We start from the raw sequence: 16,197 nt of genomic DNA, 5'->3' as shown, positions 1-16,197 counted from the left end.
CCCGGCCATACACCCAGGAGGCTCCTGTGCAGCTCCCGATAGTTGTGGTGGGGGTAGTATGGCAACACAGTCAGAGGCCACATTGCTGCTGCCTTGTGTGATGTCCCAGCAGCTGCCACCTCTACGCTGACCAACTCCAGAGCAGGGATGAGGGAGGACAACCACTCCCATCACACAGTGAGTAAGGTCAGTGCACTGTATGATAGAAGTCATCAGGGCTTGTGTGTCAGTTTTGTGACGTACAAGCCCTGAAATAATCGCAACGCCTTGCAAATCGCCAGACATTGCGATTATTTTTAACCGCACACCTTCTCCATGCCAAAAGGGCATGAAGGAAATGCGGACAGCGGTGCCTGCGCCCTCGCTATAACCTGTGAACTTTCATGACTGAAAGTTTGCAGGTTACTAAGCAATTTCACACCTGTCTGATTGTATGGCAGTACATGGTAGGATCAATCAGACAATCCACGGTTAAAGTACCCTAGAAGTTAAATAGTATACATATTTGTTATTTAAAATATAAATATCACAAAAATATGTTTTTTTGTCAAGGTGACACACCACCCGAGTTATGCTCGTTTTTTTGGCGAATTATGACACACTAAGCTCAAAAGGTTGCCCATCACTGATGTAGACAAAAGTCTAGTACTCCTATACAGGAATAGGAGAAACAGCCCCCTTAGTCTCCAGTGAGAGGGTAAGTAAGTCCTAAGACACAACACAATACTTAAACTAAGTAAAGTATTACAATTTCCATACTCCATGGTATTGCAATCTGAGACATCTTGCAACCCTAATAGTTCGTTGGGGAATTCATTAAGACTGGTGTTTCTAACATCACTCTTAGTTCCCAAAGTGGCATGCAGGTTGGAAAAGGCCAAAACTGGTGTAGAGGGATAGCTTCATGTGCTTTTTCTGCCATAAAATTGGTGGACAAGGGAAAATGTATGCCCCCCCCCCTCCCCCAGTGACTCTCTCCTTTCCTATAGCAGAATTAATGACCTATTCATACTTCATTTGTATATAAAATAACATAATATTATGCATCTCCAATAAACTCTTCAAGTACCATCAGCTGTAGAGGGGAGAATTAGACTTTTTGTGGTGAGATTTCAAAAATGTCAGTCACATGTCACTTGGGTGTTGACCCAAATATAGCAATAACTTACCCTTATTTCCACTTTATCTTCGAGCAGGAACTTTTTCAGGGTTTCCAGATTATGTGTTATCTTGTAACTGAACATTACATGTTCATCCTTCTGAAGAAAATTCACTTCTTCACTAATCTGTTATCACAAATTCAACAAAACGTTATCATGAATGAGTGACTAATCCGGGCTGTCACTGATGTCCTGTTAGTATTGCTCACATGTTTCTATGTTCCTCACACATGGGTAGCATGCAACCTTGTTGTATCAGTAGTATAGAAGTAAAGAATGATCACACAAAACCAGTTAGTGCATAGAGGAAAGAGGTTCCAGAGCAGGGATGTAGCTAAAAACTCACCAGCCCCAGGACAAAAGCTAAGCTTACGGCTAACACACAACTTTTTCTCATGTCCATCAGTACCTTAAGCAGCTTCCATGAATATTGATCCAGTTACATTGTCAGTGTCTTAAGGGGCACATGCCTATACATATGTTTTTTATTCTTATCCCCGAAAGAACTATATGTGTTTTGGAACAGAATATCAATAATATATCTCTTCTATGATATCAGCATCTTAGCTTTATGTAAGGGGATGCCATATAATGTTAGTTTAGGTACAGCTACTCGCTTCTATCTTTGATAGACACCTCTATAATATTGTGATTACACTCTTGCTTTTGGGCATGGTTGCAACTGCGATCACTATGACCTCTATAGTTATATTTATAGTATATGCCCCCTAATCCTTATTAATGCTATCAAACTATGTCACCAACTATGATGTTACCCCTACTACTGCTGCATAGGATGCTCCTACAGTGGTAACACCCATGGTTACTTTATATAAATATCTTTGCAAAATGATTAACCACGAATAATCCATATACTGTTTGCCTGTTATATATGCTAAATACCTGTTTATTGTCCCAGCTAAGGTGAATTGACCTTTTATAAAGTTCACTGTTTCTTTCCGTTGTGACATCTACCATGGTTCTTGTGGGTATACCAAGGGATATTGCAGGCTGAACATTGTGGGTAAGAATTGCATCTAACTCTTGTTTTTTCTGTAGAATAAGAGGGAACAGAAAGAACATTAAATAATCATTATGAAAATTGCTGAAATAACTGGTTTTGTAAATATAAGTAGTGTTTCTTTACCGTGGCTTGTACTATTGCCTTCCTTAACTTGTTAACAATTTTGCAGTTCAAAAGCCATACATTTTTAGTTATCCACGGACTAACCTCTTGTGTTTTTTATGCAATGATTTTTTTATTAAGAATCTATCATCAGAGATTAGCACCATACACCATCAACAGTAGCCCACCCATCATTCTTAAAGAATGATTTACATATTTTATATTTTTTTATTTTATTCATGTTTATATGATGTACTGTGGATGGGCCCTAAAAGTCATGAGCTATGGTGGACCCACATAGGTTTCCTATGCTGACACTACGTACCTCTGTTGCTTTTAGAATCAGTAATCCTTGCAGGTTGCTTTCATCAACCACCACTAACATTTGTGAGTCCAAATTGGCTTTCTTGTTAATTATAATGTATCCAGATCCTTCTATCTTCATGGGAGCACCAAGGTCCTGTGAAAAATAGAACTTATGTTTACATTACATACACAATTGTGTGGGAATAAAGTTATGGATATATATATAAGCAAGGTTTATGTAAAGTAATATTCTTCAAAAATAATTTGGCCTAGATAGCAATTTTCTCCTGTGCTTACTCCTTGTCCATATTTATATAAAGTTCTTTTTGCCTTGTACTTTTAAAGGGTCTCTGTCTGTTCCTCTGGTAACATGTAAACTAAACAAATGGCAGATAGGGGGAAGTTGGGATAAGGGTATGGTTTCTGATAGTTTGGAAAAATATTTTTATTAAGGCTAATATTTAGTTGATATGTAACTAAGATGATGATCAAGTGCAGTGAAATGAGAAGCCCATTTACTCAATCAAACGTGTTTTAATACCACTTTTTTGTTTCAAGGGCTTTTTAAAGGGCTCCCATGAAGACAAAGCAGGGGTAAGCAAATAGAAAGAAGTATAGCTCCCTTGCTCCTGGGCATCTGTCCCCAACACTCTTGGGAGGTCAAGAGGCCCATAGCAGCCAATAAGTGGCCTCAGCTGAGACCCTTCCAGTTGTGTTGGGTCACCAATCACTGTCATTACATTGGAACCAGGACCTGGAGCAGGGAAGGTAAACTTTTTGAATTATTTTTGCACCAGCCCCAACAGGGTTTTCCAAGATCCCTTAAAACCCCACTTGATATAATGTTTATATCTATAGATTCGTTTTCATTAACTTTGCCTATATAGATCCTTTATATTTCGTGCCCATGTTTATTCCAAGTGTCAGTCACCATCATCTGAATGTGCTTTAATAACTAGGATATTTACACTGAACTCTGGGATATAATATCTGCCCATGGGAACCTACAAGACTCCTCAAGACATTTTAATGACAATGTTTGCAGCATAAATCTAGGTGACCTCATCTACACACAAGAACCTCTAACATGATATTGCATCTAGACATCCACCATAAATAAACCTTGTGACATTTCCTCATCACAAGGCGAGTCATCAGACATAGTTCAAGGGACAATAAATTATAATTATATGACAATTAATTTTCCAGTAATTCCAAGCAACCTGCACTGCTTAATTGAATCTTATGTATGAATTATGTATAAACGTATATCATTATGATATACTATTAGTACCGCAAAATTAAAATGATCATTTTAACATGTACTTTTATGCAGAATTAATATAGGATTTAGAGAAAATGTAATGCCATCACTAGGGGAAGTTAGTTAAAGAATTGCCATTTGCATGCTCACCATTTGGTCTAGCTATGTCCCATATACAAGTGAAGTCCCCCAAGTATTGAATTTTAGTCAAATGGACTTAAAAAAAACAATAAAACACTTAATGCAAATCTAGTTTAATGGGTAGTTTGTCATTCTTTAATGTCCCAATAGTTGCTCTGCCAAACACAATCCCTATCTAGATAAAGGCTGCCAGGATGATCAGATAATTGACTTAGGGCCAGCTTTTTACAGCCCTGGCACATTACATTGGGAATAGCCATCTCTCCGAAATGTTTGTTAGTGACCCTCTATTACAGATAAGAGTAGGGGTCCTGAGTGTTTCATCTTTCATCTATGCCATCCATTAGACAACCCCCTACCATATATACACATACAGTCCACAGACTCAGTGTTATGTCATTCCACTTGGTTATTGGTTCCAAAGAAGTATAATATCAAAGTAGAGATGCAACAGCCCTATAGTCTTACAAATGTATAATGGTGCCATAAGCTGATGGCATGTTCCTGGACCACTAATGTGCTGGTTCTGAAGATTTTTTAGGGAATTCAGACTCCTAAAATAATATAGACTCCAGTGGAGGTTTGAGGGCACCTTCATTGCCTATAATGGTCTAGGGTATAAGTTAGGACTTTTTTATATTCTTACACAGATTCTGCATCCTTATGGATTCTCAGATGAATGTGACCATACGTTATGACCACAGAGAAATACATTGGCGGTCATTTATCTTAAGATTTTCTCTTTTTTTCTCTTATATTTGTGACTTTTTTTGGCATATTTATAAATGTGTGTCTAAATTTGAGACTAAGCCTGGAAAAGTTAGCAAAGGTTTTTTCAGTATTGTGCCTCATGTACATTTATCATGTGAACGTATTAAAAATTTTGGCGCAAATCATGGTAAGAAGTCGCAAATAAATTCCAGTCCCAAAAACTTTTTAGAAGGGGTTATAGAAGAGTTTGAGACTTTTGTGCAACTTTTTAATAAAAAGTCTCAAAAACCCCACAGACTCAGTTGCCTGACATATCAACCTCTAAGATATATCAAACAAATACAAAACCTGATGTCCCAATGTCCTGATCAAAATTAAATGACCCCCATTGACTTTCCTCATATTACCTGGATAGTCTTACACTTGTTCTCTGCAACCATCTTCCACTGCAATTTATTGTCAGCATTTATATCTCCTTTAACCTCAATGGAGCAAATTCCAGACTTCAGTAAAATGTCAATGTTGTAATTTGTCTGTTTGCCAACAGTGATTGACAGCTTGCTTTCCTCACTGATTTCTATTAACATGGGCAGGTTATGTCGGAATATAAATTCCACTTTTAGCTTTGGCTGGCATTCGGTCCTCATTTGGAGCATGGACGTGTTACCATCCAATGTAAGGGCACAGAGCATCTCGGCTTCACAACCATTAATAACTGCAGAGCCATTAATCCGAGTCTGAGACGGAATATTGAGATCCTGTCAAAGCAAATGAAACCACAGAATATTAATCTCCATCACTCATAAAAATGAATGTGTTTGCTTTATTAATTGAATCAAGCTGCCAAAACATACAATTAATGAGTAGGATTGGGTTTGACCTCCTCTCATTCACTTATATATGGCAGGAGAAACTGCGCTCAGAACTGATGATGTCATGGTTGTGGTGGGCGTAATCTTTTTGATCATGAAAGATCATTAATAATATAGATCAATGTTCTTGAAACAAGAAAACTGGTACATAAGCTTTCAAAATTATTATAAGGGGCAAAACCTGAGACAGGATGTTTGAAGACCAAGGTTGGATCCACCCTCTATCATTTACCTTTTCTATGACTAAATTTGTCTTGTTGTCACTTTGAGTTCACCTTAGGATTTACAATTATATGACAACATAGTCACTCTATGGACTTTAAAATGGCATATGAACTGTGAACTTAAAGTCCAAATTTAAGTCCGGTCCAACAAAGAGGTAGATCTTAATGTGAAATTGGTTCCGCTTGGTTCAGGGACTTAAAGGGCATCTACCCTCAGGATGAAGGACTGTATGCAAATGAGCCTGAGGGGGGGCTCCAGGCTCCATTAACACCTATGGAGCCTGGAGCCCCTAAGGCTCATTTACATACAGTCCTTCATCCTGGAGGTAGATGCCCTTTAAAGGAACCTTGTCACCAGATGTGGGCCCATTGAAGTAGAAGCATTTCCTTATGCTCCCAGACCTCAAAACTGGTGTTTGTCTGAATGTTCCCCTGACTCCTCCAGTTCTGTCAATCTATGGGATTGGATGTGAGCACTTTCCCACCATTCCTGGGCTATATGTTATAAAGTAACCATCTTTATATCTTTATAATAGCAATTCAAAGGGTGGGGACCACAGTAAAAGCTGAAGCAGCTCTATACCATGAATACCACCAAACAGCTCCTCATGTCTCAGCACCCTGCGCTTCTTTGGACTCCGTTTTAGTTTATAATTGAGTTATAAAAGAACATAAGACACTGTTACCTTCAACAATTTGCAGTCATTTTCTGTCTGTAGTATCCATTCAGTTTTATTTTTGGCCTTGATGTCTGCCTTAGCATTTATTCTGCAATTCCCAGAATGAAATACGATCAAGCCACCAACAGATGATCGGGCCAATGTAGACAGCTCGATGCGGTTAGTAGTAGGCAATCCCAGAGTGCTCAGGAAAGGCACAGAATGATTCACTGTCCCTTGTATGGTGTAAGGGTCACATATTGTTTTCAGCTGCATCTTGACTTCTTTCCCTTCATAGTCAACCTTCATTAAGAGACCAAAGTCACAGGGAGTTCTCTGTAAGGAGCCCATCATAGTCACATTCTTTGGTAAATGTAATTTCTGAAAGGAAGGTTAAATCATATAATTTATACCTATATATGACTGCACGTCCAAATGATTATTAATTGATTATAAAGGATGCTCATATTTTACCTCAAGGAGGTTGCAAGAGTTGAGCACAGAGCTGGTCCAGTTTAGATTAGATGCCAAACTTCTGTTGTTATCAGTCCGCACTTCACAACTAGCTTTGAAGACACATTTTCCAATACTTATGTCAAGTAATGCTGCATTTTTGCCCTGTCTAATTGCCACCATCCTCATCTTGCTGTCTTTGGCTATCCCAAGGCTTTGGAGCTGAGGAAGGGCATGTTTAAACCCTATCTCAATAGTGTTGTGCAGACCCCACTCAGTGTTGATATTTATGCGGGCAAAGGTGTCGCCTGAGGAGGCCAATCCAAATATATTGGTTTTGTAGCCAGTAGTCAAGAGGGACCCATTGAATGTAGCTCTCACTGGACCTGAAATCTTAACAAAACACAAGTTTATTGCATTAATTTTCTGTATACAGGTATATTAATGAGTGAACTTTACCTAAATATTTTTACAAGTTTAATACAATGGTGTCCATGTCCAGTTTTCTAAATTGCAAGAATTTCCCAACCCCCAACTTTAGTTGATGGTTGAAAATTGTGGTGATGTCTTGAGAATTAAATCTCATTCTGCTCCCTTAAGTCACTAGTCCCTAAACAACCGGAATAATAAAATTACATGGACTCCTATTAGTTTCCTATCATGATTAGACAGCTCCAGTTACACAGTTATAATAAATCAGATGATCGCTTAGCCCCATTGACTGTCAAAATATTGTCTCATTAAAGAAAACAAAGAGAAAACTAAAATTGGACTGTCTCCCCAATTGGTACAGATGGTGCTGACTTTAGATGCCCATGTGATGCTTTGCTGTGGGATTGATAGTATAATAATTATAATCTATAATGATCTTTACTTATATAACACCATCAAATTCCGTAGCGGTTTACAAATTGTAGGGGACATATACAAATACAGGCAGTCCCCTATTTAACAACACCTGACTTACAGACGACCCCTAGTTAAAGACAGATCCCTCTGCCCACCGTGACCTCTGTTGAAGCTCTCTGAATGCTTTACAATAGTCCAAGACTGCAATGATCAGCTGTAAAGTGTCTGTAATTAAGTTTTTTTGATTATCCTTGGTCCAATTACACTAAAAAAATTTGAAACTACAATCGTCACTGGGGCAAAAAATTTTTTGTCTGTAACTACTATTTTAAAATATACAGTTTCGACTTGCATACAAATTCAACTTAAAAACAAACCCATGGAACCTATCTTGTACGTAACCCAGGGACTGCCTGTATAATATTACATTGCAGACTACAAAGAGTCATATGGAACAATAGGAGTGAGGTATAACACAAAACAATAAAAATGTAAAAAATGCTGAAATCAGACAGGAGACTGCACTGTAGCCTGGAGCCTTTCTTTCTGCACTTCTGTTATATAGATGGAAATTAGGTGAAGGGTGCACAAGTAGAAATGAGTTTTTGTTTAAGTATTTTTTTAATTTTTATTTAATTTTTAAATAGCCGCTTTGCTTAAATGAAAGCAACAGCATATCTTGACAGGAGCACAATGGGGCTCATTTACTTACCCAGTCCATTTGCGATCCCACAGAGCGTTCTCCAATGTGGATTCCCATCTGCCGGGATTCACTAAGGTCCGTGCGCCCGATATCCACCAGGTGTCGCTGCACCGAGGTCCGCAGAAGTTCACCTTCTTTGTCCCAGTGTTTGTCAAGCAAATTCTTTTTTAAATACTGCGTTTTTTCCGAATCCGTCGGGTTTTCCGACGGTCACGCCCCTGGTTTCCAGTCGCATTCAAGACGGCGCCGATGCGACACAATCCGATCGCAAAACTGTTGTATTCGGGAAACCCGGCGATTCGGCCCCTTAGTAAATGAGCCCCAATATTCTAGCAATACCCCAATTTTGGATTTCTTGTGTCAAAATGGGATTCAAAAAAACTGTACATCACTAGTATTTTCTATGCAGTACTATCTGTATATTTACAATTTAAAAGTAATTTTTTTTACCTCCATGACTTTCCGTGTCAGTTCCCCATGACAATGTCCATAAAATAAAGTAGGAGTAAATTCACCATTGCAAATAGCCTACGACATAAGGGAATAAGAAACACTATACGTTAATCTACAGATATATATATACACGTATGTAATAGAATAAACAAGGGGCATGTACAGTCTGTCACTATAAACTGTTTTCCGTAAGTGACATAATTCAAGTAGATGGAGATGAGCAGGTTTATAAGGCTGATATCACACACAGTATTTGGAGGAAAAATTACACTGTTTGTGATGCCTTTTTTTGACAACCCCAGAACTGAATTCAATATAAATCAGGAATATAAAGTAAGGATTTAGAATTGTCCTTTTTGCTGGATTCACTTCTGGCTTTATCTCGAACAAATAGTAATGTATAAAAAAGTGATGGTAAATTTTCTTTAAGGGATACTCCTAACATAATACTGTAGTTTGTAGTCTAGTTTCCAAACATGTTTTACAGCTAAAAACTTCCTATAACAAAATGTAAAGTTTAAGGTACTTCCAGCTTGTACATTAATGATCACTTATCAGTTAGGTAATGAAATGTCCTTTCTAGAATTCCCTCTTTTATGTAAAATCTCACCTGTTTAAAAAAAAAGTCATTTGCAAATGAGCAGAAAAAATTCACTTGAATTGCATCAACTTCAAAGCTTAAAGCGGGAGCCTCACATCAGATATCCATATCTCTATAGCACCAAATCTATGCTATTATTATCTTTAACATGATTCTAAAAGCATGATTTTACCTGCAAATAGAGCCCACAAAATGGGTATTTAATGTAACACTCCCTCTTAAGCCTCTAAAAGTGACTCCTCTCTGCTCATTTTCACATGACTTTGTAGTTTATTTTTTTTTTTACTGATAAACGGCTAGTTTTTTTTTCTATAAAAGAGGATATTTTAAGACTATTTCATACCCTACAAGAGGGTGCTGGTAATGGTAATGGTGTAAACCTAATGGCAGTGTCCCTTTAATATGTACTTTCATTTTAGAGACATAATATATGGCAACAAACTAGCGAATAGTCCTAATGAATATTTCACCTGCCATTCTCATTCAGTGAATTGCACAGAGACGGGTTGCCATGACCTGTATCAGATAAGATTGAACAGTGTACATCAGTTAGATCTGGGTTGAGTATAACCATTAGATCCAATGCTTAGTACAAATCCAAAAGAAATGGGAGTGCAGCGCTAGCCTTGCAGTAACATATGTGCCAATATGTTTAATGAGTGTGACCCCTGAACCACCTTCCAATTTAACATCAGAGTAGAGTACGACAAATGACACTGCACAATGCAGAGCGCTTTATGTACTGATGATGGTGGGTCTGAAGCCAACCTTTATGCTTGATGGTAATACGTGATTTATTGAGCTGAGGTCATTGCGGAGAATGAGACCGATATCCGATGTGCTTCCTGCAGTTTTCTTCTGAACTTCAAGGTTTATTTGTTCCCCTTCAACAGAAATGTTAACTCCAGTGAAAAGTTTTCTGTTTGTACTCTAAAATATAAAACAAGATACATTATATATAAATGATTCCCTTTAAGTATTAATATGCAAGTTTTAAATAATATAAAAAGTGATCCTTAATCTACTGTGTATACGTACCACTAGGCTTTACTCAAGTATAAAGGAAAAAAAAAAGTAGTATATACTACTCAGGCGCTCACCCCGGCATCTAACTCACATTGCGGCTGATTTTCTTCCAGCAACTCCGGCTTCCAGTAATGTGCCTCGTCCCCCCGCACACAACTATGATGCGGCATGTCGCCACCCGCAGAGCACATCTCTGCCTCTGCCAGCACTTTTTTTTTTTGTGTTAAAGGACATCTACCAACAGATTTTCTGGTGGCAGACTGTCACCAATGCAATGCTCATTACCTGTGGCAGTGTTTCTCCCATGTTTAGGAACGTGCATTGCATTGGTGACAGCCTACCACCAGTAAATCTGTTGGTAGATGTCCTTTAAAATTGGGTATCTCGGCTTATACTTGGGTCGGTTTATACTCTAGTATATACATTAATTAAGATGCAGTTGCTTTTCCAAGATTATAAAACATGGCTGCTTCCTTCCAAAAACAAAGTCGCATCCATCCACATACTATATGTCAAATATGGCTGCTCAGCTACAATGAGATATACTACACACAATATCGCACAAAGGTGTGGAGCTTTTCCTAGTTCCAGACAACTTTTATTTTTGTAATGGGTTACCTTTGCCCGTTAAAAAAGCACTTTTAACTAAAGGAGTTATTGTTAAAGAGGTTTTCCCAAATTTACAATTTATCCCTTATTCAAAGGATGGGGGATCATAAGGTGAGGGTCTATCTGCTGGGGCCCCAACCAATCCAAAGAACGGGACCCCAAAATCAGGAGAATGCGGATCCCATTCTCACTGATGGGTGGAGCGGCTAACCGAGCAATCACCCTGCCGCTCCAATTACTGAGTATGTGAGTGCCAGAGGTAGAAGTACAGCGCTCATCTATCTCTGACCCTCCAATAGAATAGAGTGGAGCGACAGAGTGCTTGCTTGGCTTGTCGCTCTACCCATTAGTGAGGACAGGGCCTCTGTTATCTGGATTGCTAAGGGTCTCATTCTCGTGATCGTTGGTAGTCCCAGCAGTTGGATGCTCAATGATCACCTTGTAAACCCCGTTTTTATGGATATTATATTCTAAACTTGGGATTACCCATTTATGCTATATGCTATATTAAGCTGCAATTGACAAGTAATATAATTCTAAGATAACCTATGATGAATTGAACTGAGATGGGGTAGGGAGCAGTTTTACCACACACCAAATATATACTTTTAGCATTTGTATAGGTGAAGCACAAGACTTGCATCTTATTTGTCCAACCAATATGAAATCTTAAACATCTACGCATAGCACCTAAGTGTAAAAATAAAAGGAATCCTCACATTGTATAAAGAGATAATATAGTAATGTAGAATGACTAGTCATGATTTTGTATTCAGGAACACCGACGTAGTAGCCCCTTTAAGTAATCCACATATCAGTGTTTGAAGATGAATTTATATGTAAAAATTTACATGTAAACAATTCAGTTACCTGATAATGGCAGACTCCATTCACAATATAGGGAATCTTATGATTTTTTAGCTTTTCACTATTGTGCTTTAGGCTCATTCCCAGTTGGGTATGTGCTGTTGACTTCTCTATACCTATGGACACATCAATCCTACTTGCTCCAGAGCCCAGCACCATTCCACACGTCCTGTTGTTACTTGTGTTGTTATATGTCAGTTCTAGAGCGCTCTCTGCTGGAATTCCTGCAAAATAAGCAACAATCGCTTTTCAATCAGTTACAGTAACTTAGAGAAGCCAATGAAGAATGAGGACCATTTGTTTCTGCTTGGAGGTTCAACAAAACAAACGTCAACCCAAAATAATCTGGTTGTTTCATGTTCTTCTGTTACATTTTGTTACCATTATTTACAAACTGTCCTAAGACAGAAAAAACCTTGTTGGTCAGGCCTAAAACTTAACCTTTATTAATATTCAGCTAGTAAAATCTCTATTACTTAGTTTCACTCGAAAAAATTTTTTAAAAAAATTTCTTGTTGGGGTTGCTATTATTCCATATAACGTATTCTTTTTGGGAGAGTTAGTCTATCCTCAAAATAAAATATTCTGTTAGTAGATCTCTGCAGCAATTTACACTATTAGGCAACCTCAAACAAGAACCTTAAAACATACACACGAGCCCCCCCACAGCTACAGTGAATAGAGGTTCTGCATATAATTTAATTTCTGTGGGACTTCCAAACACAGGGAGGCTTAGTTAATCTTGGAGCTCCCCAAGGAAGCAAATTGCAAAAGCGAGAATAAAGAGAGGAATACCCCTTTAAAGGGAATCCATCACCAGAATTGGCGTACACCAACTGCTATGTAACATAGGTCTATGTCCACACATGCCACCCATAACCTTTATTTTCTATTTTCCAGCAGCTCCTTCATTCCAAAATGTAGCTTATTAAAAATGCAAATGAGGGCAAATTGTTTTGGGGGGTTAGAGTGCCTCAGGCTTCAGCTCCACAGCATTAACAACGTCTCCTGCTACACTTCCACCACCCAACATCTTCTTTTATCCTTCCTTATTCAGTTATGTCACTCCTGGGTCCAGCAAAATTTGGAGGCGGAGCCCTGTGGAGCTCTGCTAATGCCCCCCAAAGCACTGCAACCTCATTTGTATTGTTCAATAGTAAAATTTTGGCATGGGAGAAAAAAGTCTTGGATGTCATGTGAGGGCATAGCCATACATTACATAGCAGTTAGTTTATGTAAGTAAATTGTGGTTATGGATTTCCTTTAAAGGGGGATTCCTATCTTCACTCTTGCCTTTGCAATTTGCTTCTAAGGCACCTCCAAGAATAGCGAAGTCCCCAAAGAAATGAATAGAGACCCCCGATACAGAGCCACCTCTCTATGCAGCTGAGAGGTCTCATTTGCATATGAAATTTTGGCAGCTGAAAAAAAAAACTTACGAGTGGCATGTTCGGGCATAGTCTTACATAACATTAGCAGTTTGTTTGGTTCGGTAAATCTTGGTGACTGATTCCCTCAAATGTTTTAAGGTGGAATGAGAATGACATTTGTAAAATCATAGGACATAATACATCCTATTAATAACAGGACATAGGTTATTAGGAATATTAAATATTCAGTGGCATACCTGCATTCTGCAATGAAGCGATGTTGTGTGACAATGTTCCTTTTACACGGTGCTCTTGGTCAGCTGTATTTACCAGATCCATACACATGAGTTTTGTATCGATCTGGATGCAGACCTGTCCGTGCTTTTGTAGTTCCTCCAAGTGAATGTTGGCTTTGAGCTTTGTTTCGGCAGGCAGTGAGTGGCTTCCATTCTGGGTGAAGCCTATACTGATATTATGAAGGCTGCCATTGATAAATAGATTTCGATTACGGATATTGACCTGATAAAATCTCTGATTCTTGACAAAGCTGATATAACCTAAAAATAAAATTTAAGAATTATTAAATTGAATAAACTTTATATGTATTTATTATTGGAATATAGATACAAAGAACAGCAGAGCTCATCAGTAGCTTAGTCTCATAAAACCCCTTTAATTAAACATATATGTAACTGGCAGCTGATTCACAGCACTAAAATTTGGATTCTTGGACAGGAATTTAGATAATTTGTAAAATGGAGTTTCTAAAAATGTTTCAATGTCAGATTAGCATTGTAGAAAGGAAATACGTCCCCGTTCTTAAGCCTTATGTGCCTGAAGTCCACCTACAGTCTAAGAGATGGAGCACTTTCTTACCTACACATATGTCTATTATACAGGACAACGAATATGATCTTGTGGATTTTTATGTTTTCCATTATTAATTCTTACCTTCATTAATGTTCTTTTTTTGCTTTAAACCTCCGTCAATGGAAATCTGTTGTGGGACAGTAGACAATCCTTCAAAATTGTGTACTAGATTCCCAGCAAATGTTAACACAAGACCCACTTTTTGCTCTTTAGATCCAGATAAATCAATTAGCAAAGATTTCTCATTGAAATGAATCCTGGATGTAAAAGACATTCTGAAAAATAAATGAAAAATAAAATAATAAAAACCTAAATAAATCTCAAAAGTGAAAAAGACAAACCAATTAATAATGTTTTATATTTATATGTTTTAATATAGAAACCGTATAATTAATAGTAATCATGGGATAACTTGGAAAAATTAATCTTTTTTTAGAGGTCTCAGCTTTCCTTCCTTCTAAGGGATTTAGTATAGAAAAAAAAATCTTTACATTTCTTGATAGAAACTATCAACTATAACATATACTCGAGTATAAGCCTAGTTTTTCAACACAAAATTTGTGCTCAAAAACCCTAACTCGGCTTATACTCGAGTCAACTAAAAAATAAAGACAAAACTCACCTGACGTCACCCGTAGGTCCTCTTCTGTCTGAGACAGTCTGAGACAGAAGAGGACCTATGGGGGACGTTGGAAAGATGAGTACAGTGTTATTTTTTTTCCTACTACAGGGGTTGGGCAGGCTGTATGCTACAGGGGCTGGCAGACTATATACTGGGAGGCTGTAACCAATGCATTTCCCACCCTCGGCTTATACTTGAGTCAATAGGTTTTCCCAGTTTTTTGTGTTGAAATTAGGGGTCTCGGCTTGTACTCGGGTCGGCTTATACTCGAGTATATACGGTAATCTTTAACTAAATGTCAGCCCTGATGGTTGCATGTAGTAGTAATGGCACACGTTGCATCCAGATTTGAATACATCTATTCATTCTCATTGTCTAAGTATGTTTATACACAGGTTTTATCAATTTGAGGATTTTTTTCCAGACCAATGTCTTAAGTGGTTTGATAAACATTAATTGATTGGATTTACTTCATCTGCAGATGCCGAAAACTGTTTAGATATAGGAAGGAAGTAACGGGAACTATAGAGTTTGATAGTAAATATTTATATATCTATATTAAGATCTTTCCAATTCATTTTAGTATTAAAACTTTAAACTACTTTTCATGCTCAGGTAAGTTTTGGTTGCCTTGAAAGTGCCACAGATTTTAGTGCTGAGGATGTGGTTGTCTCCAAAGTTCCTCAGACCTTAGTGTTGAGGATCTGGTTGCCTTTAAAGTTCCTCAAATTTTAGTTCTGAGGATCTGTTTTTTTTTACAGTGCTGAGGATCAGTTTATCCCGGTTTTGCACCAGACCTTAATGCTGAGGATCTGCATGTCTCAGAAGCGCCTCAGACTTTACTTCTGAGGATGCAGTTGTCTCTAAAGTTCCTCAGATTTTAGTGCTGAGGATCTGTTTGGTTGCCTTGAAAGTGCCACATGTTTTAGTGCTGAGGATATGGTTGTCTCCAAAGTTCCTCAGACCTTAATGCTGAGGATTTGCTTGTCTCAGAAGTACCTCAGACTTTAGTGCTGAGGATTTGTTTGTCTCTAAAGTGCCTCAGACTTTAGTTCTGAGGATGAAGTTGTCTCTAAACTTCTTCAGATTTTAGTGCTGAGGATCTGTTTGTTTCTAAAGTGTTTGAGGCTTCAGTTCTGAGGATCTAGTCTTCTCTAAAGTGCCTTAGACTTCAGTGTTGAGGATCTGGTTGTCTTGGCAGTACCTCAGACTTTAGAGACCACAAAATCTGTAGCAGACCTTAGTGCTGAGAGCCTGCTTGTCTCGGAAGTGCCTCAGACTATAATGCTGAGGATCTGGTAGTCTTTGTAG

The 16,197-nt window shown here is 38.1% G+C and overlaps 1 protein-coding gene across 2 annotated transcripts in view; it reads right to left on the bottom strand.

Annotated features, from left to right (window-relative positions):
• Positions 1–16,197, bottom strand: part of LOC140075161 (uncharacterized) — a 167,907-nt gene that overhangs the window by 56,784 nt on the left and 94,926 nt on the right. For both annotated transcript variants that reach the window (XM_072120705.1, XM_072120707.1), the window contains exons 38-48: positions 14,346–14,539; positions 13,652–13,951; positions 12,028–12,248; positions 10,291–10,452; positions 8,919–8,996; positions 6,938–7,309; positions 6,491–6,844; positions 5,116–5,466; positions 2,612–2,746; positions 2,064–2,213; positions 1,170–1,286 (exon numbers count right to left, since the gene is read on the bottom strand). In XM_072120705.1, the coding sequence (XP_071976806.1) occupies positions 1,170–1,286; positions 2,064–2,213; positions 2,612–2,746; positions 5,116–5,466; positions 6,491–6,844; positions 6,938–7,309; positions 8,919–8,996; positions 10,291–10,452; positions 12,028–12,248; positions 13,652–13,951; positions 14,346–14,539 (2,434 nt within the window). The remainder of the gene's footprint in view (positions 1–1,169; positions 1,287–2,063; positions 2,214–2,611; positions 2,747–5,115; positions 5,467–6,490; positions 6,845–6,937; positions 7,310–8,918; positions 8,997–10,290; positions 10,453–12,027; positions 12,249–13,651; positions 13,952–14,345; positions 14,540–16,197) is intronic.

The sequence above is a fragment of the Engystomops pustulosus genome, chromosome 8 (assembly GCF_040894005.1).
Source record: "Engystomops pustulosus chromosome 8, aEngPut4.maternal, whole genome shotgun sequence".
Lineage (NCBI taxonomy): Eukaryota > Metazoa > Chordata > Amphibia > Anura > Leptodactylidae > Engystomops > Engystomops pustulosus.
Note: the sequence above shows the minus strand (reverse complement) of the source record. Positions and strands in the feature narration are given on the sequence as shown.